The following is a 26,150-nucleotide window of genomic DNA, read 5'->3' on the forward strand; positions in this document are numbered from 1 at the left end:
GAAGGGACTGTATAGGCTATGTTGTAGGCTAAGTAAGAGCATACTGTAGGCCTACACTTTCAGTTTGTTTGTGTGTCTAGTCTATGTTTATTTCACATTTTAACTTCTCTCTAGGATAACAAGGCTACTGCACTCTTAAAACGAATGCAGAAACAACACACAGTGTTGTCCCTATCTGGACATAGACATGTGTTAAAAAAAAAACACAACACATGTGTCAACACATTTGTTGTAAGAGTGTAGCATAACAAAAGCAATGTGTTAGGAACAACACAAATTGTGTTGTCCTTATCGGGACGTAACAGTGTGATTTAAATACACACAGTGTGTGATTTTCAACACATTCGTTTTAAGAGTGTGGATGCTTTTTAGGCCTAGTGGATCTCTAGGCTATGTTTACTGCACAGCATCACAAGAAGCCTGCTTGAAAGTTGAACTCCTACTTCTAATGTGAATTCACAGCACATTTGCTATTTGAAAGGCAGAAGTGTGATGAATGGTAGTAGATAGACCACCGATAGGATAGGCCTACCTGGCCCACATGAAGCAAACCTTTTGTCCTAGGCCTGCTGCCCCCCTTTTTCCACCCTGCAGCCTTGAGGCGGAGTAAAAGCCCTGCTGAGTCGCTAGGGACATGTGACGTCAGGGATTTGCCTTAACAGAGATGTTAACGTTATAGCTATGGATACTACTAGGGGAGTTCATTAAACAAGACATGCACCCCAAGATAACCTGCTCGTAACACAATAGGTAGGTACAATGAATTCATCTGCATGACTCACCGTTAACGCTGTTTGTAGATTAGCTTACATCATTTGGAGACGTTAGTAGCTAGCGAACGTTTATTAGCATAGCCATCAGGTGCAAGTTATCAATAACTTAGCTAGCGAGTAGCGACGGCTAAGTTAATTGACTAGTTTCCATAATGCCACCACTACCTATTATTTGGTAACTTGCATCAGCTAATGTTATAATATACATGTTATTACCAGGTAGTGATTCCCTAACTTATAATCAGTATGTCATCCTTCAACCTTGGCATCAACTAAGTTAACGTTGGGTGGCGTAACGTTACCCGGACACACCGGACAGGTAAATTAACAATAACGTGTTGGTAATGTCATGTTAGCTGGATTCCCTTGAACGGTTCCCTGCAACGGTATCCTTTACCTGTCCCTGTCTCCCGTGTACTAAATGCTGTGCATCAACACATTAGGCTAAAAACTGATGTTACGTTGACATTGCACTTCTTTGAAATGCCAAGTCAACTGGGTAACTTAAGCCGGGCTCACACAAAGTTACAGGATCCTAATACCGGTCGCTCAAGGTTTACAACTCTAACCTATTTAGAAATCAGGTTGCATCACGCACATCAGGGAGAATCTCTCTCCAATCTAAAACGTGCACATATGGTAAGCTTATGTATTAGCATAGATATATATATTGACAATATATATATCTATGATGTATTAGAAGATTAGAGTATGGTCCTACTCACGTGACCTCTCCGGAAGTAGATGAAAACACAACAAACTGTCACTGAGCAAGTTGATTACTGTTAGGGGCGTTCAGTTTGATCTTCCCTGTCACTGGGCTATGGCTCTCTACTGCCTTGATGATAACCTAAGTACAAATGCACTACATTTCTTGGGGTGTTCACACTTGTGTCTCACTATCCAAAAGTATTTAGTCTTCGATTTACACTTACAGTGTTCATTTACTTCATTTCAGCCCAGGAAATGTTCACCCCACTGATTGAAGTAAACACATACATTGCTACAATATTGTTCTAAAACTGCAGTTTCAATATACCATATGTTTCCTCCCTAACAGAATATAGCTATGACTTGCAATAGATAGTTTTATTACCATGAACATGAATTATTATTGTGTCACTGTCAATGTGGTATGGCCTTTATTTTTTGTGATCTGACTAGAATCCATGTGAGGACTGTTACGTGTTGCTTCCCACCACTTACGTTAATTGTTTCTAATTTCAGTGAACACTGGGCACTTAGAAATGTAGGCTATGTGTCCTCAGCTTTAGACACACAACAGCAAAGACCGGAGTGCTTTGTGAAGAAAATGCTGGCAGTGACCTGGGACACAGAGGAGTCCTCGTTGGAAGATGATCTACAGTAAGTTATATGAGCACTCCCTTTACTACTTAGTAATGTAATATACACATTGCAACTTAGTACAGTAGCTACAGCAATACTGTTTGAGTAAAATGAGTGATGTGTGGTTAAATGCAAAAAAAACCTATGACTTGACTCAGAAACAGCCCGTCTTATCCATTGATTATATGTTGTGTGCCACAGGTGAAATGAACTGTTTTGCTGAGTTGCATATTTTACCAAACATAAACCTCCTAAATGCGCTACAAAAACATTTACAGTAATTATTGTGACCAAATTTATATGAACGTTCCAAATAAGAACCTACAGTATGTGGTTATGACTTTGTAATGGTCTGTCCACAGGCTTCCATTGTGTCCTTTGATGGAGATGTTTCTAATTCACGCTTTATAGGCTAACATTATGTGTTGCCAAACTGAATAATGATTGCATTTCTGGTGTTGCCAATCAAATCGCCATTATGCAAATCTGCAAACATGGCTCTCAACTTCAGCCAAGATGGCGGACTGAATTCAGTATCTGAGATGGCAGTATTTGCGGATAAATGTACTGTAATTTGTTAAGCTTATTTGTTCATGGACTTTTTATAAGTTGGTGAGAAATAAACACTGTCCAGTCATTTAAAAGTAAGCTTTAACATACAGGTAATTAATGGGAAACATCACAAAACATCAGTAGACATAATTGTCCATTGTTTCCTATCGTGCAAAAATGCAACCTATATCTTAGTCGGACAGGGTTCTCTTAGGAGTTCAGCGATGAAGGTGCCTTTGTCTGTTGGCCCTGATATAATATGTGATTTTAAAATGACAACTGACCGTGCCATTGGACCTCCTTTCTGCTATGCTCATCAGGGACCATCTCTGTATTTCTTGGAGTGGAACAAGTAGGAAGACTCCAGTTCTACTGTTCTATGCTGAGGCCCTTGTGATCAAAGATGGCAGCCTTCGTAGTATTGGTGGTAATGTATCCCATTTTTGTCTCGTTCACTTTATGCACATTCTAGTGACTATCCTGTTAAATATAACGGTCATTGTTCACTTCAGACGCGTTCTATTGACTGTCCTGTCAAATATGAGTCTCATTGTTCACTTGCAGAGCGGTTTAACTTGGCCTTCAAGATTGTACGTACAGAAAGTCGACTGGTGCGTGGAATACTCACCAACCACGGATTCCATGAGGTAAAATGCCCTCTTTAGAATGAGCTGTAACCTCAGGGTTGATGCTGAGTTGGGTATAGTCGGTTGTTGCTATTCATCGTCTGAAAATGTTCTTTGAAAGAATACGCACCCCAAAACATCTGTATGTTGATGTTTGTGCACACATTGAAATGGATTCAAGGTTTAACAATGTTGTTGTTCAAACCATACATCTATATCACATGCTTTCATTTTGATGTGTTGCCATAGGTCCATCCCAACAGTAATGACTTCAACGTCATGTGGACAGGCTCGCACCTGAAGCCTTACTTGCTCCGTGGTCTCCAGGCCTTTCAGAAGGTCAACCATTTTCCAAGGTGTGTTGGAAATGTTAGGCTACTACTTATTCCCACTGGCCTTTTTCATGCTACCACCTCTCACAACTACCATTGTTAGATGTATTGTTCAATAGCTTCAGACTTCTCACAGAGTCCCAGCAGAAATTCATTTTAAGTTGTACATTACACTCTTACCGAGTCATCCTTTCAGAAATACAGCAAGCACATCTTTCTACTTGGATTTGTGTCTAGGCAGTAATCCAAACTCTTGCCAAAACTCATGCACTTGTTGAATTTCGTATGATCTTTTCTTGTGCAGGTCATACGAGTTGACACGAAAGGACCGGCTATACAAAAACATTCACCGTATGCAGCAAGCACATGGATACAACAACTTCCACTTTATTCCCCAGACGTTCATGCTCCCATCAGAGTACCAGGAGTTCTGCAGTGAGTCATCCTGCCTTCCCTAGAACACCATTGTCCATAGTTTGATTTCATTGTCATAGCAGCTCTCAAGGTTTCTATTTAGGATGAACTGATATATCATTGGTATTGACCTTATGTTGGCCTGTTGGCATATTATGTAACATTTACCAATAGCAGTGACCGGCAGGCCACATCAATTCTACATTAGTTAAGTGTGTTGACACTTGGACTGACACAATCAGAGATCGTGCTATGAAATGTTGAAAGTGATTAAAGTCCTCTTGAAGTCCATGATGACCTCCTGGATGAGGATGAGGTCCCGGTCCTCCCCATAGACAAGGATGTTATTGAGCAGCTCTCTGTAACCTGACTCGTCCCCACCCTTGATGAGGCCAAGGATGGTAAAGTCATCTGCATATTTGATGATGCCATTATTGTCCCTGGTGGAGACACTGTCATGGGTGTACAGGGTATAGTGTTTGGGGGCTGAAACAGCAGCCCTGTGGTGATTGAGCTCTGCAGAGAAGAAACTGTTGAGACTGTCTGATGAGTGGTGTCTTAGTAGGGTTTAGTAGGCCGAGCCTACTACTGCTTTCATTTGTTCCTTAATCTGATCTGTCTCTCCTTGTTTATATGGCAGACTCCTTCGCTAAGGACAAGGGGCCTTGGATTATCAAGCCTGTAGCCTCCTCCCGGGGGAGGGGCATTTACTTGGTTAGCAATGTAAGTCAGACCAACACAGCTGCTTCTCATGTGTTCTTTACCATTATCTTTACTTATGTCGTGTATTTTTAAAAAAAAATGTAAATGTTATCCCAGCCATTTCACCACATATACTGTATTTGCTGCATTGTGTGCTATTCAATTATTTGTTCTTATTACAAAAAAATATTCCTGTTTAAAGAAAGTAGTGCAACTTTCTCCTGCATAGCTGTCTGCTACAGGCATGTTCTTTGAAATCATCACATATTGTGTAATTATATACTGTACACTAAAATACTTCGTAACCCTTGTAGCCCAACCAGATCTCATTGGATGAAAACATTCTGGTGTCCCGTTACATCAACAACCCACTGCTCATTGATGGTGAGTTTGATGATCACCCCACATGTCTCAGACTATTCAGACTTGAAGTACTCTGAAGCAGCACTAACTTTGCCATTTTGATGACTACCCTGGTAAAGTTGAATGACTAGTATGAACGAGTATGAAAAATGATCTTTTGGTGATGTCAGAATGGAGTAGAGATATAAGCGGATCCAGTGCTAATGATTTTTGTTGGTCTGTCTTATGTAGACTTCAAGTTTGATGTGCGGCTGTATGTGCTCGTCACTTCCTATGACCCCGTCATCATCTATCTCTATGAAGAAGGACTTGCCAGGTAACTTTCACTGTTTTTTTTGTGTATACAGAAGCCTTTCTGGATATAAAAGTAACTTTTGGTTTGTCTGCCAATGGTGGGGAAACACAAAAAAAATCCCGGGTGAAATATGTTTGTACCGGCAGCAAAACATTATTAAGAGATGAGATGTAAAGAGATGTAGACCTAATCTATATTGAAATTCACAAATGCTGATGGATACTAAGGTCCCCACCTTACACATTTCAACCTTCTTTCTTTGTTCCCAGTCAGAAATAATTTGTCTTAATTACAGTAGGTTGAAGGAATTTCATTGCATCCAGTTATTCACTTTTTCAAGATGCAGACACAGTAACCTAACGAGACCAACGTTTTCTGCTAGATAGAAAGATCTGGATATGATCTGCATATGACAAGCCACATTGTACATTTGAAAGATTTGGCCAAGAGGCAGCATGTGCAAGTAAACAAAAGGGGGGCCAAACATCCATCCCTGGTGGACTCCATATGGCATGGTGGTTTTCTCTGATACTGTACCTAAGTGCCAACAGAAACAAAGTAATCCCTGTCTTCTAGGTATAGGACTTGAACCATCTAAGGACACATCCTGAGAGTCCAGCACAGTTCTCCAACCTGTCAAGTAGTATTCTATGATTAACAGCACGAAGATCTAACAATATTAGGACAGTCTTATCAAATGAGTTTGTTTTCAGATGAATGGCATTTTATACTAATACCATACTAGAGCAGTACTGTGATGTCCATGAAACCCTGATGGAGGTTGAAATACTGTAAGAGCCATTCATATTTAAGTAGCTACTGATTTGGTTAAAAATGACTGTTTCAGTAGCCTTGGGGAAGTTTGGAACAGGTCTGTAGTTGTATGTATAGGATAAATGAATCCAAACTGTGCTGTCCTTACAAACCAACCGGGCAACTACTACATTTACTTCAGTTAGGGAAAATAACTTGATCCATTCTGTGTGATAATACTGCACTGCACTTTGGTATGATATTGCACTTTTCTATTGATAGCCCACTGGTACTAATGCCACTGCACTCTATTATTTTATAATGTAGGGATACTTGGTGATGTGTTGTTGTTGTGGGAGGGTTGAGTGGTCCTGTTGTTGTCTGTGGTCTGTGGTCTGTTATTTGGCTATCTGATGAGCTGTGTGGTGCAAGATGCATTGTGAAAGGATTGCTGCATTTCTTGGGCCTTGTTTTTGGCCTAAGTCAAAATTCTGTTTTTAAACCAGAATAAGTGGAGTGGACGATACTCTCCCATCTAAAAAATAGTGACCTTTTCGTCCCGTAGGTTTGCCACTGTGAAGTATGAAGAGAACACAAAGAACATCAAGAATCAGTTCATGCACCTTACTAATTACAGTGTCAACAAGAAGAGCAGTGATTATGTCAGGTAAGCAGGAATATCTGGCAGAACGAGTTCACAAAGAGTTCATAAAAAGTTACCGTTTGATTGATTGATTGATAGATTGAAATTCTTTATTGACGAATGTAAAAAAAAAGCAAGTAGCTACAGACTAGGTATCCCACCCTCCACACTTGTCTATAATCCAGCTAGTGTTGTTCATTCTGTGCAGCTGTGATGACGCTGAAGTGGAGGACTATGGCAACAAGTGGAGCATGAGTGCCATGCTGCGGTATCTGAGACAGCAGGGGATGGACACCACAGGTGACTGGGAAAAAAGCTTTTAACTCTCTACCGGGTCTACCTGCAGGATTTACACTGAACTGTCTCTATTCTCTACCGGCTCTACAGTACCAGCAGGATTTACACTGAACTTGTACCCTTAGGATTATAAGGTTCTATATACATAGAGATATTGAGCTTCAAAGTTTCAGAATTGCATAGAGTTAATACTGATAAGCGGAACAAACCATTTTAGATATAATGTCCAAAAATAAAATGTTCTCAGTTACTGCCTCTCTTTTATCTAGATGTGTTCCAGGAGTCAAGTGTTCTCTGACGAATAATATTGCAGTGGACAGATGTGACGGCACTTTAGGCTTTCATGCAGTCTTGCGCTAGTAACACAGAGGCAAATAATCTGTAACGTCACCTACTTTCAGCTTGTACATTCTCTAATGCTACACTACATTTCCATGCAACGGAAGTAGACAGACACACTGTGACCACGGCAACAGACAGCTCAATGTAGAACTCTGAGTTGATATCTTAGTATGCGACAACATCTGCACCATTATAATTTTCTTGATGTATGTGCTTTGCAACACCCTAGTAGACACAAATGTAGTCTCTTTCACTTCATATTTTGTCTACTTTTCGCCTGGACTAGAAATTGGCCTCAAGAAATTCTAAAGTTCTTGAAATGTCTACATTGATTTGAAGTATGTGTGGGAGACATACAGTACAGCACTTTGTAAATAAGGATGATTGGGAAGAAAAAAGAGTTATGATGATGAGTGTGGATGATGTTTTGTTTTCTATATAAACATGTTGTGTTGTGTTCCAGTGCTGATGGGGCAGATCGAGGACCTGGTGATCAAAGCTCTGCTCAGTGTGGAGCTGCATGTGGCCTCTGCTTGCAAGATGTTCCTTCCCTCCAGGACCAATTGCTTTGGTAAGATCCACAGGCAAATCTCAGCCCTGCGTACGCAAATGGTTGTGCATGTTTGAACTTGAACTTGAACTTGAACTTGTACAAATAGACAACAGTTTATAAATGCTTCATAAGCACACAGCTGGCTCTGTACAAAAATGATCAACCCAGACAAATCTGTGAGCGCTTTTGAATTTGCTCAAATTTCTTTCGACAATTATTAGAATATGATGGCTCCCATCTCTTTGCTTATGTGTTTGTCTGCAGAACTCTATGGTTTCGATGTCCTTATTGATTCCAACCTTAAACCTTGGCTCCTGGAAGTCAACCTGTCTCCTTCTCTGGCTTGGTGAGTGACACAAATATTGATGATCTGAATTCCAGTGCCATGACATTCTAATGCCAAGTTTTCTGTCTTTATTTAATCCCTATTCTGCAGCTCTAAATGATGAGGCTTCCTCAAATGTATGCTCATTTTGATAGACTATTTGCCAAATCCTGTTATTGAATCCTGCCTTCTGCTCTGTTATTATGCATTTCTATAAGCACAAGAATGTGCTGTTGTAGGGGGTTGCAAATCAAATGCAATTGATTTGGTTTTCATTTTTTGTCTCTTCCTTGTGTCTTGCATTCTAGCGATTCTCCACTAGATCTGAAGATCAAGGCCAGTATGATTTCAGACATGTTTTCCCTCATTGGTAAGTCTTTTATCTTAGCATTTCTTATTGTCATTATCATATGTACTATGGCTGCATGGAGGTCTAAAGACTGGGCCCAAAATCCTGCCCTGTAAAATAGCACTGCCTACCTGGAGGTGTGGAAGAAGAGGTCGGGTTAACAACACCTTTCTCTTACCACACATTCACATTCTCTGACTTCTTTGACCTGAGGCCTGGTCATGGCAGACTTTGGGGTCATGGGGCCGACTACATTATGGCCACCTTCTGAAATGATGTGTGGGTCTGAATGATCTAATGGTGATCCCGGTCATTCCTGGGACCACAAGGCCTCATGCTAAAGCCATGAATCATTTCAGGCCTGTGGCACTTACCTCCATGCACTGCAGTTGCATGTAGAGGATGGTTGTTGTGGAACTTACCTCAGTGGTGAGAGAGAGACGAAACCAGCTCCTAGTTGCTCTGGGGCCAATGGCCCTGTAACATACGTAATTGACACAAGTTGCTTTGGATAGGAAGTGTCTGCTAATTTAATAAATATAAATGTACATTTACGGATGGATCAATGTACTTTGCAGTGTGTCACACTTCCTGCCATTTGTCATGATTATCTGTTGTTTGTGTTTTCACCCATCAGGCATTGTGTGTCAGGACCCTTTGCTGCGACAGACACACATAGATCGAGCAGGACAGGAGTCCAGTCTCAAATGCCAGACCCAGAAATCTCAGGTGAGCACTGCACAGATACAGCTCCAGTACTCCTTTAGCGTTAGCACTGCACGGGTACAGCTCCAGTACTCCTTTAGCGTTAGCACTGCACAGATACAGCTCCAGTACTCCTTTAGCGTTAGCACTGCACAGATACAGCTCCACTACTCCTTTAGCGTTAGCACTGCACAGATACACCTCCACTACTCCTTTAGCGTTAGCACTGCACAGATACACCTCCACTACTCCTTTAGCGTTAGCACTGTATGGATATACAGGTACTGTAGCTCCACTACTCCTTTAGCGTTAGTACTGTATGGATATACAGGTACTGTAGCTCCACTACTCCTTTAGCGTTAGTACTGTATGGATATACTGTAGCTCCACTACTCTGTTAGCGTAGATGTGAGATGTTATCACAAACACATACAAAGAAATACAAACAAATCTCTAAGAATAACCTCATCATCAAGAACTGAGGGAAATGAATCTGATTTTGTATGTAAAAGTAAGTAACCGTTTTCATATTGTTTCTAATGCCAGAGGCCTTATTCTGCAAACGGCTCAGAGAAGGGGGGCACCAAGCGGGAGAGCCATGGAGACAGCACTCTCAGCCTCACGTCTGAGGAGGTAGGCCTACTCACTTGGGCTTCGCTGGAAAACCACCAATGCAAAAAACCACACTAACCAAATTCACCAGTTGTGAATAATTCCATTCAATTCACACAGTTCTGTGGTTCCAAGCAGTGCCAATAATGTTGCCAGTGATCTTGTCAGTCTCATGTCCTTGTCTGTGAGACGGTGAGATGAGATGAGATGAGATGAAAACGGCTCATTTCAGTGTTAGCAGATGAGACAGTAGGCTAGTGAGGCGGAGGTTGATCTCCTCCTCAGCTATATTCAGACTGCAGGCACATCAAACTTGTTTTGTCAATCAGATTGACCATTATCCACATTGTGTTTTTTTGTTGATTTGACTGTCGCATCACCAACCTATACTGTACATACTCTATACATGGTTTGCCGTGGTAACTGTGGAGAACTGTGGATTTGAGTGACCAGAGCATTCAGACTGAGGCACATCTGTTGAAATCCGATTGGAATAACATTTTAAACCATCTCCAAATGTGGTTAGAATTAGATTAGTCAATCTACAGTAGGTACACACTGGACAGACTAAAACTGGATCTAAGCTGGTAGTCTGCACATTGCTCTAGAATCACAGGGTTATGATCAGTGACCGCATCTGATGATGTTGTGCTAAGGCATACTCTCTCTATTCGGACAGGCAAAGGTACTGAAGAGAACGCAGGAAGAGTATGAAAGGAGAGGTGGATTTATACGGATTTTTCCCACTTCAGACACTTGGGAACTCTACAGGTGAGGATGGTTGTTAAGTGTTGTTAAGTGTTGTTAACTCTTCCTAACCCCAAATCATGTGAAAAGAACCTGGTAATACCATGGAAACGATGTTTCATCTTATAGTACAGTGTCATCTTACTTAATGAGTAAATTACCAGGTTTTATTCATTTTGTGCAACATGTACATGTTTTGGGCCACTTAGAAATCAGTATCACTTTACAGATCAGTAATAGGAGGGAAGTGTTATAGTAATAAGTGGGTAAAGTCATGTAAGGACTTAACACAACTCTTAACAACCCACAAGTTACTTAATAGTTTCTACTGTAAGTTGTTTCTAGAGAATAGTCCAACATTAGCTGTGATAAGAAATCAGTAACAAAATGGTAATATTCAATAGAGTTCCCATGGAATTACTTGGAGTTACATGGAATTATATTTGTGTGTGTGTGTGTGATAAATATATGTATGTATCTACAGTATAATATGTCTTTCTATCCATCCTCATTTCCCTAGTGGTTATCTGGAGCACAAGACAAGTATGAACTCCATGCTGGCCAACAGATTGTTCCCTGGAAGGTGAGTTTAAAGCACAACATGGAGGACCCTGACACTGACCGTATGTCTATGTACCTGCACTGAAGAAAGAAAAAACAGGCACTGCTGCTCATTTCAACAGAGGCCATTTGCTCCGTAATACCTTAAAAATGACTGTCTGTTACCTTTAGAAGTTTCTCTGGTAGGAACTGTATAGTGTGAAGAGCTTGTTGTTTCACTTGACTTAATTTTCTCCTGTATTTCAGATATGGAAAAGCATCCATGGCTTCAAGATCACGGTTGGTACTCCAGTTCTCCATCCGATGTTAACCCTCACGTTGTTATACTATACAGACACTTGCTCATACACGTCTTTTAATGTCAGAAAATAATTAGATGACTTTTTGTAATTCACTCATAGTGGTTATATGTAAGTATCTGTTCCAATGTGCAAAAGAACCGCACTCAAGCCGTCCTTGACGCTGAAACGCGTTTGTTTTTTAGGCATGGTGCTACAATAAAGAATAGTATGATAATGAACGAGTGAGAGCTGTTCTTTTGCACATTGGAATAGGATATTTTTAACTCGCACCCAAAGAAGCAAGGAGATATCTTGGGGTTTGAGCGCGCCTCTCTCTGCAAATATGTAAGTGTGTGTATGGTGTGCTCCTCAGTAGTAGAGGTAGTGCGGTGGCTTCGGCGGATGGGGACGGCTGCCAGTCAGATCACGTGCTGCTGTACGAGAGGAAGCTGCTCAGCCTGGAGGCCCGGTGCCTGAGGAGACACTCAGCCAAGAGGAGCCGACGGAGAGCTGGTTAGTTTCTCTCACGGCAGTGTGGCATCAACGGCACATTGTATGCATCTCACACACACACACACACACACACACACACACACACGCACACACACACACACAGACTTGGCTTTATTATTTGTGCAGAAGTTGAGAGGGAAAATCAGAACGTCATGGACAATAAACGTAAAACCAAAAAATTAAAAATTAAATGAATAACAGCCATGAATGTTTGCTTTCATTTTGGTAACTGAACCCTTGTGTATGGATTGTGTTTCCGTATGCATCCAAAGTGTTAGGCAAATGAGTAAATCTGTAGACACACTATGGGTCACTTTTACATAACTTAAAAATGATACTGGGCAAAACAGAAAATTAAACTCGGCCCAAGCCCTGTAATATAAGTTCAGCCTTATACATTCTGCCTACCAACTTTTTCCAAATATATTTTTTACGTCCCATCGCACCAGACATATTTAGAATTGTGAATTATCATCACTGTCTAGAACATTTCCAAAGTCCCTAAAAACAGGTGTTGTAAAGCCCCTTCTCGATAAGAAAATGATCAAGAAATAATTGTTGACTTTTTTTGTAACGTTCTCTCAGGTTTCCGTGCCGATCACAGCACTGAAACAGCTCTCATTTAGGTTTGAGATGTCTCATGCCTCTATACAGACGCAGGCAAGACATTTAGCTTCAGTGTTATTGGACCTCAGTGCAACCTTTGTGTGAGTAAGATGGCCGAGGGATGCTGGAAAAACAGGAACATTAAAAGTTGCCGATTGAGGGTTCCCCTTTTTTTTATTGACCACTCAGCCAAGAACAAATAAACAAATCATAAAAAAAATTTCAATAATTACGAATATAATAAACAAAGAAATGTCAGCGCCCAAAATAACAGCAATTACTACTCATGACTCATGGTCTTTTGTCCAACCATTTCCAAGTACACCTCTTGTCCCACAATGCTCTTCTTTGTTGCCATCGCTTCATACTTCCCCAAAAGGAGTTCAGGCTTTGGTTCAGCGTCATAACAGTGGCCTTACCATTCTCAATGTATCTGACATTTGAGGAAAGCAACCAGACTACTCCTGACTGTAGACTAATCTTCTGCCTGTTGGCCTGTTGTCCATGCTTTTCTTTTTCTCTCACGACCCATTTAAAATCTGTCCTAACTTGCCCTCTGCCTCTATCCTGCCCTTTAAATTCAGGCAGGAGATGCAGGGAGAACTCTTTTGTGAGCAGTGGAGATGAGGAAGGCGAAGAGGCAGAAGATCTAGCATCCATGGAGGGTGATGAGACGAGGAGGCCCTCTACTCTATGCTCCCACAAATCCCAGGATGAACAGAGGGAAACAGCCCTTGACACCCGCCTGTCAGGAGATGCTTCAGCCGTCTACAAGCCACATTTTAGTCTACTTTATGTGCTTCAGCAAGGATGGCACCTCAGGTCAGACTTTTCATTCGACTTGCCAAAATTTTGTGTATTTGTGTAATACATACATTTTTTTTGTGTAAAAGTATTTCTCACTAGTACTACTATCTTATGTCCATTTTCCTGCTGTCGTTGACTTCCCACTTCTCTCTCTCTCTCCCTTCCTTTTACTTTTGTACAGTAAAGTGCAGGCTCGAATGGCCTTTTCCTGTTATCTCCAGCACGTGCAGAAAAGACTGCTAGCTGAGAGCAAAATGAACTGTGGATCACCTTTTCCAGAGAAAGACAATGATCAAATGGTAAACAAAATGTTGAATATTCAATTAATTATTATGTTGTTGTTGTTGTTGATGATGTTTTTCACCTTTATTCTCATTTGATTTGTGCTTAGAATACCCCACCAGCTTCCAGAAAAATAAATAACTTTCCAATACTGTATGACCAACACCTTAACATAATCTCACCCTTTATTCCTTTGTAGGAACTTATCATCCGCTTTTTGAAACGAGCCGCTAGCAATCTTCAGGAAGACATGAAGATGGATCTGCCCAGTACCCAGCTGCCGCAGCGGGACCGCTGCCGTATCCTCTCCCACCAGCTGGGGGAGTTCATACGCTGCTACAACAAGGCACTGTGGCCCTCAATTCAATTCTATTTGAATGCATTCTAGTCTCGGGTTTTTAACCCTTTTGTTACTATGTGATTTTATTGATTTTTTTTTAGATGAATGTATTTAAGGCCTTTAAGGGTTTGCTGAAAACAATACCCATGATTGAGGTTAAAAGTCCCAAGACTCCCAAGTGATGGTTATCTCAAGTAGTAGTAGTTATTCAAGAGGTTCCTGATATTTATTTTGTGCTTCTATCTATATGACTGACCAAAGGAGACACACCACATGGTTCAGAAGCAAGAGAAAATCAACGATGAAGACCGCTGCATAGATCCAAGTGTATTCAAAGACTTTATTAGAAAAGCCTGGTTAGTGTGCATTATGCTTGGGCAGTATGCATTACACCACATCTGTTCTCTGTGATTGGTCAGACATGTTTCAGCCCTTTCATTTAAGAAAGATCAGCAAAGTTACAGTTTTTGTTATTTATTTATATATCTTCAATATGCTCTGTTCTAGTGAAAATGACTTGGAGGAAGTGTTAACCTTCTACACCCAGAAGAACAAGTCAGCAAATGTGTTTTTGGGGACCAAATGTCACCACTCTAAACCAGCACATAGTAAGACCCTTTGTCCCGGCTCAAGAGAACCAGAGAGAGTTAACTCTGCAAAGTGTGAGTATGATAAAATCACAACCAACAGCGTTCTATTGTTTGTCTGCAAGGGAAGAGAAGGCCCTGTTGATGGTTGGAGTTGCCAGTTTCAATAAAAAGAATGTAAAGTCTGCAACACCGCTCTTTGCTCCCATTTAATGTTTACATTTTTTTTTTAAATTCATTTCATTTTTGCCTAATGAAGACCCAGTAGACCCAATGTAGCTTGTTTTTTCAAAAAAAAAAAAAAGAAATCATTAAATGTTAGCAAATACCAGTGTTGCGGACATTACATTCATTTTATTGAAGCTAGTTCCAGATTCCAGCTTTGTCCTGCACCTCCAAGGAGGGATGTGCACACAGCTACTCTTTTGGAGTTGCCAGTCAACATGCTGCTGATGAACACAGGGAAGGGGAGATAGTGTAGTTCTTCTGAAAAACGTCAGTAAAGATAGGCAGGAAAACAAAGAGCTTTAAATGTCATCATTAAGATATTGAAGTAAATGTGCTGTCATACTGGGAGCCAGTGAGCTCGGCTGTGACATCATGGACATAGTACATGTACTAAATTATAATCCAGTGGATGAGAATGTGAATATGGATGCTATAATGACGGAAGATGTTTTGGAGAGGGAGAAAGTAAATAATGATTAGGAGTGGCTCTAGCACTGAGCCGTGTGGAACTCCATTCAGACGTTAGTCCTGTATTAGTAGAATTAGTAGCAAATAGCTTATTTGTCTATTTTACTTGCACTATTTTTTTTTTAAATAATGACAAAAGTCTGTGGACATAAACATAGTTACAATAAATGTAGTACTCTGCAAGGGAAGTACAGTAGTACACAAATTGTTTGGTAGTGGATAACTAATGGATTATTTGGCATGCGTGACAAGAGATTCGTTAAAGTGTTGGAATTGTTTAGTGCTGGTAACAGTGCCTTTTAGGCTACTATTTCTTATTATTCCCTTCTGCTACCCAGGGTCCATGATGTCTTCTGCTGTTGGCCAGGTCCAGGATGTCCAAATGGATGCGGTCCAAAGGGAAAATGCCTTTGAGAATGGAATTCTCCAGACAAACAGAGGCCTTCAAAGGGATATTGAAATAATTGAGGTTAAGCCTCACAACTTCACTATCAGTGAAATGCGAAGTGATATATCAACAAGTGGAATGAAAAATGGGGAACTTTTAACAACCAAATCCGGAGATGTCAGAACTGCTAACTCACACATGAGAACTGCAGAAGTTATTGAACCAGATGCTTCAGTAGCCAGCAATGCACAACACAGAATCCTGGTATCTTCAAACACAGCTGCCTTAAACTGTGACGTGAACAATAGCTCTTCTCTACCTCAGGCCCAAAGTGATTCTCACTCTCATCACACAACCTATTCTAAACCTCAACCACATCCCACCAATTATGCTGAAAATGGTCATTACAGACCTATTTCTTCCATGCACAACAGTGGCCGTGCACAGGCCATGAGCTCCAACTCTGAGTCGGCACCTGCCGCTGGTTCACTGCGGGCAGTGCAGTCCTCTACCACTTTTGACTCCACCATGACACCATTGTCATTGTCCACCCCCAGCTCTTTACCTTTTTATCATAAGATGACCGCATATCCCAGCTCCACAGTTTCAGGTAATGATCTTTATCTCGGGCGCTTCTAAATTTGTTTTTGATTAGAATGCATGGACTAGGATTCAATTGTCAAGGCAGATTTATGTTACATTAAATAGAGTTGTTCCCTTTTACTTGTTTTCCCAGTTTCTTCGGCTTGTTGTTTGGTAAAGGTCGAAGAATTTTCAAATTGTCGAAGTTTGGAAATGTCGAAGGTTTTGCAATACATTTTCTCTGGTCACTCACGATTTGGAAACCTTCCCCAACACTTGCATCACAATGGATGTACTTTGCGCTAACATTGAAATCATTGGTCCAGCCTAAACAATCACATTGATCAGGAATTCATAACGTTACTTAATACTTTGCTTAAACTTTACAAACCGACAATAATCAGCCTTGGCAGTTAGGAAACGGTGTGTATGTGTTCCTAACTTTGCTGTAAATAAACATATGCATTCTTCCGACTGCAATTTTTGGTGTTTGCAGGGGTTACTACTATTTATTGTTAGCCACTGTTGATTTTGAAATTGTAACGTGTTCCCTTCTCGTCGCTGATGGGGCAGGTAATCTGACGACTGATGGAAACTTTAGTGAGCTATGGTGTTCCAGACTAGTAATCTCTTTGAAAGATGATCTAGGTGGGCATGGCCAGGCTACAATGCTAGTCCAGTTTAACATTGAATATATTTTTTTTATTATTGATTCAATGTACAAAACATCTGAGGCCTAATTGAATCACCAAAGCCCTCCATGTACAGATGACCAAAGTTGCTAATGTCATTTTTTTCTTTCGTTTTCCCCTCAGAAACTCTGTCAGAGAGATCAAAGAGCCATTTTAAAAAGCCTAACCCTGGCTCAGGCGGAGTTCTGAAAGAGCTGGATTCTCTGTCGTCTCAACATCACCAGCAAGCCATCACAACAGCCTTGAAAAATCTGGTTGAGAAGCAGGCGGCACAACAGCACTCAACCAACAGCCACATCACTATGATGACACAAAACGTGAGTGCTTTTCTTAACCGAAAGTTAAAAATTCAGATGTCATGGCGATTATATTGACCTAACAAATGGCTTTTACTGTAAATCTTAATAAAATACAAAAAAAAGGTCTTCTTTGTTGGTATGAACGCCATTTCATTTGCGAATATATTCATCAAGAACATGTTAATCTATTTCTGGACATTTTACATGCATATTCTTTTGATTCATTGATCACTCTCAGGCAAGCTCATTTTACAACAAAATTCATAATCAAGCTGCATTGTGTTGATTCAGCGCCATACCAGCCTGTACTCAGACTCATAAACTGGGGATGGGGATGGGGAGGGGGGCGAGCTATCCAGGAGGCAAAACCTCATAGCTTTTAGCATCTATCACTAGAACTTTGCTTAGCGTGTTGGGGAGTGAGATTTACAGGCTACCATTGCACATACACATTGATACATTGATTAAAGTTCAAACGTTCTCTGCCAACACATTCAACAACCCAATACACCTAACATGCACTTACCATCTTCCCTCCCTTCTACTTCTTTATACCTCCTTTTCCTTCTACCACTCTCTCCTTCCACCACACTTAATATCTAAACATCAGCACTCTCATCGTCTAGTAGGAGTATTTATTGTAGTAGTATTTAAAACAGGCTTTTAATTTGTGATGTACAGAAAATCCAGACAAACTAGAAACCCTCAGCTATAACATTTACTGTTTACTTTTCTTATGGTATTGTGTTGTAGAACAAAAATGCTAAAAAGGCTAAAAGATATATAAACATTTTTGCGGGAGGTCTTCTAAACGTCGCAATAATTTTGGAATTTCCATCCCCTCCTGCAGTTGACCAACCTGAGTCTTTCCAGTGGGGTTCTTAGGAAGAATAGTTTGCACCTCAGCCAAAGTCTTCAGAACTGGCCAAAAAGCCTGTTCTCAGAATCCAGCTTTTACAGTGCTTCAAGGTAAGTGCAAACTGGTCATAATCTCTCTTTCCTGCTCAAAAAAGGTTTGCCATAACTGCCATGACATTTTCAAAGATATTTAGAATGTGGTAGGGGGGTGGGTATGGGGGGTATTGAAACTTTATATGATGTGGAGTTTAACATTGTATTGCCTTATTTGAATTAAAAAAAAAAAAGAAAGAAATTTGAATGTTCCAGCATTCTCACCCAGAGATTCTTTTGTGACCCGTTCAGTCATAAGGCCACACAGGAGTACTTGACCAAGTGGGACAGAGGTGCCCACCAACGGGGCATGCAGCCTGCAGACAGCAACCAGGCTTCTGCTGGGAGCTACCAGCTTCACTTTGCCATTCAGCAGCTGCAGCAGCAGAAGCAAAGGTCCAGTCAGCTGCTTTGTCAGAGTCGTAGCCGGCACCAGGTGAGTCACTCTACAATACAAGCGGTGTTCATTTCATCATTGGAAATGTTGATGATAAAATGTCATGAACAAACCCGGATCACATTGCGATCCCATTTCCCGGTCCCATCCCATCTCTCTCCTACTCACATCCTCTTCATTGTACTATCTGAAGGAAGGCAAAAAGCCCAAAAAAAACCCAATAATATCTTTTGCCCATACATGACATGCCAGTATGTTCCTGGGCATGATGGTGAGGCCAGACACGGACAGACACTGGAAGGGCATCTTGCACAGTAGATCAGTAGCTTCAACGACTTCTAGTAGTGAGATGAACCTCTCCCAGAACTCCGGTATCAGTCATACAGTCCTACGCCTCTCTGATTAGAAACGTGTAGGTGAGCAGCAGCACAGTGGACTTCTGGTGGCAACCCACAGTACCTCAAAGATACAGTGCAGGCCTGTGACAGGGACACTTTTCATGCTACCAGTAGCTAGGCAAGAGAGCATCTACATGCTGCTGTGGTAGCTTAGCTTGGCTGTTAAAGCAACACCATGTAAGTTTTGCTCTCGGGGTCCCCCTACAGTTGGGAAACGGCCATTTCTTATATATGTCGTAAAATCTGTCACGGTTACACCAGCAAGTTAGACATAGCGTACAGTATAGGCTAGAGTTGAGGCTGCACATTAAATATTAAATTATGTGGTAGCCTACTACGATACCAGTTATGTGATACATTTGTAAAACTAGGCTTTCAGCTCAGGTCTGTGCACGTTCTCGGTATTGGGATTATGTTGGTCATTGTTGGTCAATTACTTATTTAAAAAAAAAAAACAATTACGATATTTATGAGCAATAGCGTAGCCTAATCTAGGGTGGTCATTTTTAGTGTCTTTATAACATAAAAAAAAAATCGATGGTCACCAGATATTGTATTCTATGCTATTCACGTCCATAGTGGCATATATTTGCACGCCCAAAATGTTTGGAGAGGCAGAGCTCTTATAATATGATGACAGAATCTTACACGTGATAACTTTGTTTTTCAAGATAATTGTTTGATCAGTAGCCTATAGGCGGTAGATTTACACGTTGAGCTATAACTAGCACACATAACCAGCTCCCGTGCAGTTTGGTTGGCAGCATGATGACACTAGAATCTAGTGACTAGATGACAGAGCTAGGATACACGTGCTTTTGTTGATAAGCCGATTTCTGCAGGAGGAGTTCTCACGTCTTGGGCAAACTCGGACTGCCTGCGTTGCGTGTGAAATGTAGGCTATAGCTATTCCAGGTAGCCTAGCCCATAGCATGCATTTCAGCATATCATCATATGAATATAATTTCATGGGTTTTATTTATTTCAAACGCCAAAAGATCACGTAGCTCATGTTTATAAGGCATCAACTGTCTATTCAACGCTCGCACAGAATTTGAGGAAGTGGAGGAAGTGTGCCCTATATGCCGTAAAGCAGTCGAATTTTGTAGTTCTTTGGTTCGTACCGGTTCGTACCCGAACCCCAAAAGGTTGAAAAACTCCATGGTGTTGCTTTAAAGTGTTCCTTGGGAATATTCAGAGCTAAGATTGGTTGTTAAACCGTTTCTTGGGAATATTCGGTAAAGCATCTAATCCAGTATTAGATTGCGGTAAAGCATCTAATCGCCAGTATTAGATTGCCAGTTGAAAAATGGATTGTTCGCGTGCATGTGACTACATGGAAGAAAATGAAAGTGAGCGAAAGAAGGAAAGTGTGTGTGTGTGTGTGTGTGTGTGTGTGTGTGTGTGTGTGTGTGTGTGTGTGTGTGTGTGTGTGTGTGTGTGTGTGTGTGTGTGTGTGTGTGTGTGTGTGTGTGTGTGTGTGCGCGCGCGCACGCGTGTGTGTGTGTGTGTGTGTTGTGTTGCCCTGGTGCTCGGCCTCGTGTTCCAGTAAGTGGGTGCAGACTTTGTGGCTCCAAGATTGGCCCGAGGCCACTTGGCAGCAAAAGAAAGGTGCATTTTCCTGGCTCTGCTGAATGACTGCACCGCCCCTGACCCACCAACCTCCCAGACCACTCTTTCATCAACAGACATAGCTCTGCAATACTCACTCAAGACGTACACACACTCACACACACATACACACACACATACCATCGACCTCTCCCTCAATTACTCTCTCAGACATGTGTTCTCACACACTTCTCTCAGAAAAATCAGCCTTTTCATATAATATATCATATTCATATAACACTTTTTACTTTGAGAGACATGTTGATTTGTGTATAATCTACTATAAACACATTAATTAATGAGGGCAACAGCAACACACACACACACATACACACACACACACACACACACACACACAGAGGCACACACAGGCACACAGTAACGGATGTACCGTAATTCCAGACTGACGCAGTCATAGACTATATATTGTACTGGATTGTATTGTATCAGTATTGAGCCACTGAAAGGACTACCAATCTCAAACCCAGAACTCATTTGATTGTGACCTTACTGTACATGCATGTACACATAATGTAATGACTGTATAGGCAACAGCAAATCCATGCCAGGCTGAAGAAGTGTGTGCTTGGAGCCCCCCTCAATCCAAAGAAGTTGATTAACAGTAATCACTTAAATAGGAGTATGTTGGGCAAAATCAAGAAGTTGCTCAATTCTGTCTGATTAGAAAACATGCAGTGCGGTTTGGTTAGGCATGAAATATATTTTTTGTCTGTCCTACTGGATCAATTGGATGTTTTTATTTTCTGCCCTGAGACCGCAGGAAGGTAATATCCTGCTTCAACTGACTTGGATAGAGTTGCCAGAACTATGTGAAGTTATTGTTAGCGTCTCTTTAACTTCCCCTGTCTGGCAGAGGTGGTGCAGCACAGTAGGCCATTGAAACGTTTGATTTAATTAAGTAGTTGCACAGAAATGAGGCGTATAGAAGGGCTGGGGCAGGAGTCAGGACTGTTTGTTCAAGCAGGATTATGTGAACTACTAAAGAAGAAACATTACATTTGGGATCAATTACATTACACCAGAGTTTTGTTTGTGACGTGAGTGAAATTTTGCATTTTGTTTACCTTGGGACTGAATTCCCAAGAATACAAGAAATTATCGTCAGCCAAATGAGTACAGTATACCCGCCAATTTTTCAAGATGGTAATCAATTATCCTCATTAACTGCATTAACTCGTAAACAAAACAAATACGCATCCACTCACACACACCTACTCGCATACAGTACATACTCAGTCGACCTATCACTAATTCTCACCCCTCTTAGAAACTGCTGCTCACTCTGACAAACTGATCCAGTGTTGATCAGAACACTGGCAGCTGTCATTTGGTTAAAATTGTATCCTAAGAAGTCATTGTGCTATTGAGACACATACAAAATGGAAATTAAGACTTCTTCCCCTGTTTTTTTTTTTAAAGTATATTTTTTGGGCTTTTATGCCTTTAATGATAGGACAGTAGAGAGAGACAGGAGGTGAGTGGGAGAGAGTGTCGGGGTGGGATCCGGAAAGGACCACGGGGCGGGAATCGAACCCGGGTCGCCGGCGTGCGGTGCAGGTGCCCCAGCCAGTCGCGCCACGGCTGGGGTCGACTTCTTCCCCTGTTGAAACCATACTAATACCATACGAACTGCCCCTGTGTATTAACCTCATAGCCGAAGAAATTTTGCAAAATCAGTGTATAAGCCGTGGCTAATAGTTTTCATTGGCATTTGACCTTTTCTCCGTCTTCCAGGCGATTCTGGCTGCCCATGCGGTTAACCGCTGGCCGGCTGATGTGCACCCTCACCCAAAGACCTCACCTCTGCCGGCAGCACGCGCTGCAGTGGGCTACCCAGCGCGGCCAAACTCTGCCCTCTACAGCACCGACAGCTCCACCCAAGCAACTCCTGCTCACACTTCAAAACCTCCAGCCACCGCTCGCAAAAGGTCCAATCGGTAACACCTCCATCCATTGTCCCAGCACGTGAGTCGTCTTCACTATACTGTTGCACATTGTCCCAGCACGTGAGTCGTCTTCACTATACTGTTACACATTGTCCCAGCAAGTGAGTCGTCTTCACTATACTGTTGCACATTGTCCCAGCAAGTGAGTTGTCTTCACTATACTGTTGCACATTGTCCCAGCAAGTGAGTTGTCTTCACTATACTGTTACACATTTGTCAGCAGAGTAGCGCTTTGACAAGCTACTGTTTCATAACTGTTATTCTCCCCTGGCCTTGTGCTGAAAGGAATTGTCCTGACCAGTCTCTCATGTTGAAGCTGTTTTCTTTTGTTCTTGTTAAGTGCTTGTAGTGTCTAGTTATTGGTGGTGGACACACTACAGACTGTCAGCAACCAAAAGCAAAACGCAAGGAGTCCTGAGTGAGGGTGTGGGGCTGGGTGTTCCTCTGGGGCTCCACCATTAGGGCTCCAAGGAGCTGTTTCAGAGCAAAGTCTGAGGCATTCATGAGGGTGGAAATAGAGATGAAATAAAAGCTATACAGAGAGAGATTAAAAACATGATTAAAAACTGTAAAGCAGCATATAAACGCAAGCTTGAGGGTTTCTTCAACAGTAATCCTAGGAAAGCATGGCAAGGGGTACAAACAATTACAGGGTACAAGCCTAAGAATCATTTGATGGTAGTGGATAATGATCTTTACATGGCTAATGAGCTAAACAGTTTTTATTGTAGGTTTGATACACATGATTTTAAAACAGAGCAGCACTTGGTTAGCATGGAAGTGAGAGGCATGGGGGGTGCAGGTATGGACATTTCCACTGATGAGGTAAAATCCTTTTTTAGACGCACAAACCCACGTAGAGCTAGTGGGCCTGACGGTATTAGTAACAGAACACTAAAACTGTGTGCCAATGAGCTGGCACAGCCTTTCCAAAGGCTGTTTCAGATGTCCTTGGACACAGGTGTGGTCCCTAGCCTATGGAAACAATCAATGATAGTTCCAGTCCCCAAAAACAACAGACCTAGAGAGCTTTATGACCTGCGCCCAGTCGCACTCACATCTACAGTAATGAAATGTTTTGAGAAAATTATCTTAAAACAGCTTCTTTCTGAGGTATCACACTCATTAGACCCTAACCAATTTGCATACCGTGCAAAGAAGGGGGTTGATGATGCACTTTTGACCTTGATAAATAATGTTTTTGAGCATCTTGAACACCCAAAGAGCCTGGTTAAAATTGTGTTTATTGATTTTAGCAGTGCTTTTAACACAATTCAGCCACATCTGATGGTGAGGAAATTACTTCATCTTGGAGTAAATCCTAGATTAATACTATGGATCCATGATTTCTTGACAGATCGCAAGCAGCAAGTGAGATTTAACTCACATATTTCGTCACTTAAAATGATTAATACTGGAGCACCACAGGGATGCGTACTATCTCTACACATTGTACACAAATGATTGCCAAGCATCCTCCTCAGCTCACACCTATTTTAAATACGCTGACGACACAGCACTGGTGGGATTCTTACATCCTGACACCTCATCTGTTGGGGGCTTTGAAAGGGAGGGCCAAGGTTTTATTAATTGGTGCTCAGATAATTTTCTGCAGGTTAATGTAAAGAAAACAAAAGAAATGTTAATAGATTTTAGCAAGAAAGGGATACTTGTCTCTCCATCTGAGATTAATGGTGAACAGATAGAGCGAGTCTCATCTTATAAATATCTGGGAATTGAGATAGATAGATGATAAACTGTGTTTTAACCATTGTGCACAGGCCAAGTATAAGAAATTGCAACAGAGGATGTTCTTTCTTAGGAAACTAAATTATTTTAGATTGGATAGCAGCATCCTCCAACTATTTTATAAATCCCTCTTGCAGAGTATCCTGTCCTTTGGGTTAATCTGTATTTTTGGAAATATGCGTGTACAAAATCAGAAAAAATTGCAGCGCATTATCAAATCAGCTAGCAGAGTCATTGGAGTGGACCAGGCATCCGCAATCCAGCTGTATAATGAGCTCATTTTAGGAAAGATGGAGCAAATCCTAGCTGATCCAACACATCCTCTGTTCCCAAAGTTTGTCAGAAGTACCAGGTCAAATGACAGAATTCTGCAGAGAGCAATCAGGACAGCAAGGTACCACAAGTCATTTTTGCCCACAGCAATTAGACTGCACAATAACAGACCGAAAAAATCTGTTGCACTTTAGTTCTCTGCACATCCATGTAATTCCTTTTATTGCAGTTCTCTATCATTCATATCATTTTTACTATTCTATTTATTCTCTATTTATTATACAGCCCCTTTTATAATATGTCTTTTGTGATGTTAGTTTGTAATGTTGTGTGTCTATTGTCTGTCTATTTTGTCACTTGTTTTGTACATTATATGTTTTGTTTGTTTTATATGTAGGAGATGTGTAATATCGACCACCTGAATTTCCCCCAGGGGATAATAAAGTTTACCTTATACCTTACCTTACCTTAGGATTGAATAAAAAAGCCTTTATTCTCACATGGTTTTATTTTTTTTGCTGTCAAAGCTCAGATGAAGGCATCTAGCTGAAACATTTTTATTTAATCCTCATGAAGTGCCTCAGACTTTGCTTTGAAACAATTCTAAAAATATATACTTTGGTAGTCCACTTAAATTCCCTCTACAAATATGGCTTTTCACAGAAAAGAACGCAGGAAAATGTCTTCACATGGTGTGACTACCATGTCTCTGTTTGACTTTACACTACTATATGCAAGTTGAAATGAATAAATGGCATGAAAATGATGTTTGATATTTCAGGTTTAAGTTAAACTACACAGTGGAATCTAGATTTAGGTATTTAGTGATTTTGAGATGCTTTGGTGACGTGCATTGGTTGTGTTGAATATACTGCTGTATCTGTCATCGTATAAAGCCTGCCCTATGCCATGTAAGCAACTGTGATTGGTTCCTGGGTTTTTGGAGAATTGGAAATGTGTGTCAAAAGCCTCCATGCCAGACTAACCTGCAGAGCGAATTCACATTTGCTAACAGGTTCATCTGGGGTCTCACAGGCTATGGCTAATCTTCTCCTTGACAAAGAAAAAAACAAAAAAGCCTAAAAAACCTCCCACTCTGACTGACGTCAAATTGGCTTTTGTAGAACAACGTTTTGTAAACAAATTAAGTAAACATCAACATTCACACAACCTTCTTTGACCCATCAGTTAATACCATGAGACAACTTACAGCACTCTGATTGGACAAATGGGCTTCTGGATGATGCACTTTGCCGATGTAGCCTGTGTACTTAGATAGATAGATAGATAGATACTTGATTGATCCCCAAGGGGAAATTCAAATTCAGGCTACATCAGGCAATCAGGCAATTTTGTTCTTCAAAATCACACGATTTCCTAATGTGAAGGTAACAGTAAACTCTTACTAAGTGTTCACACACTTCCTCAACATACATTTTC

The 26,150-nt window shown here is 41.1% G+C and overlaps 1 protein-coding gene across 1 annotated transcript in view; it reads left to right on the plus strand.

Annotated features, from left to right (window-relative positions):
* The first annotated feature begins 652 nt into the window (after nucleotides 1-652).
* The window catches only part of ttll5 (tubulin tyrosine ligase-like family, member 5), a 29,054-nt gene continuing 3,556 nt past the window's right edge, over nucleotides 653-26,150 (plus strand). Inside the window, exons 1-31 of the mRNA XM_062522658.1 lie at nucleotides 653-750; nucleotides 2,001-2,138; nucleotides 2,993-3,099; nucleotides 3,237-3,319; nucleotides 3,548-3,654; nucleotides 3,935-4,065; nucleotides 4,685-4,767; nucleotides 5,061-5,130; nucleotides 5,341-5,425; nucleotides 6,723-6,824; nucleotides 7,009-7,100; nucleotides 7,903-8,010; nucleotides 8,257-8,338; nucleotides 8,626-8,687; nucleotides 9,304-9,395; nucleotides 9,918-10,004; nucleotides 10,663-10,754; nucleotides 11,251-11,313; nucleotides 11,538-11,570; nucleotides 11,946-12,085; nucleotides 13,276-13,513; nucleotides 13,680-13,797; nucleotides 13,980-14,126; nucleotides 14,382-14,476; nucleotides 14,628-14,782; nucleotides 15,742-16,401; nucleotides 16,947-17,021; nucleotides 17,189-17,382; nucleotides 18,215-18,333; nucleotides 18,568-18,751; nucleotides 22,477-22,707. Of these exons, the coding sequence (XP_062378642.1) occupies nucleotides 2,086-2,138; nucleotides 2,993-3,099; nucleotides 3,237-3,319; nucleotides 3,548-3,654; nucleotides 3,935-4,065; nucleotides 4,685-4,767; nucleotides 5,061-5,130; nucleotides 5,341-5,425; nucleotides 6,723-6,824; nucleotides 7,009-7,100; nucleotides 7,903-8,010; nucleotides 8,257-8,338; nucleotides 8,626-8,687; nucleotides 9,304-9,395; nucleotides 9,918-10,004; nucleotides 10,663-10,754; nucleotides 11,251-11,313; nucleotides 11,538-11,570; nucleotides 11,946-12,085; nucleotides 13,276-13,513; nucleotides 13,680-13,797; nucleotides 13,980-14,126; nucleotides 14,382-14,476; nucleotides 14,628-14,782; nucleotides 15,742-16,401; nucleotides 16,947-17,021; nucleotides 17,189-17,382; nucleotides 18,215-18,333; nucleotides 18,568-18,751; nucleotides 22,477-22,683 (3,864 nt within the window). The 5' untranslated portion in view covers nucleotides 653-750; nucleotides 2,001-2,085 and the 3' untranslated portion in view covers nucleotides 22,684-22,707. The remainder of the gene's footprint in view (nucleotides 751-2,000; nucleotides 2,139-2,992; nucleotides 3,100-3,236; nucleotides 3,320-3,547; nucleotides 3,655-3,934; nucleotides 4,066-4,684; nucleotides 4,768-5,060; nucleotides 5,131-5,340; nucleotides 5,426-6,722; nucleotides 6,825-7,008; nucleotides 7,101-7,902; nucleotides 8,011-8,256; nucleotides 8,339-8,625; nucleotides 8,688-9,303; nucleotides 9,396-9,917; nucleotides 10,005-10,662; nucleotides 10,755-11,250; nucleotides 11,314-11,537; nucleotides 11,571-11,945; nucleotides 12,086-13,275; nucleotides 13,514-13,679; nucleotides 13,798-13,979; nucleotides 14,127-14,381; nucleotides 14,477-14,627; nucleotides 14,783-15,741; nucleotides 16,402-16,946; nucleotides 17,022-17,188; nucleotides 17,383-18,214; nucleotides 18,334-18,567; nucleotides 18,752-22,476; nucleotides 22,708-26,150) is intronic.

Source organism: Sardina pilchardus, chromosome 20, assembly GCF_963854185.1.
Source record: "Sardina pilchardus chromosome 20, fSarPil1.1, whole genome shotgun sequence".
Classification (NCBI taxonomy): domain Eukaryota; kingdom Metazoa; phylum Chordata; class Actinopteri; order Clupeiformes; family Clupeidae; genus Sardina; species Sardina pilchardus.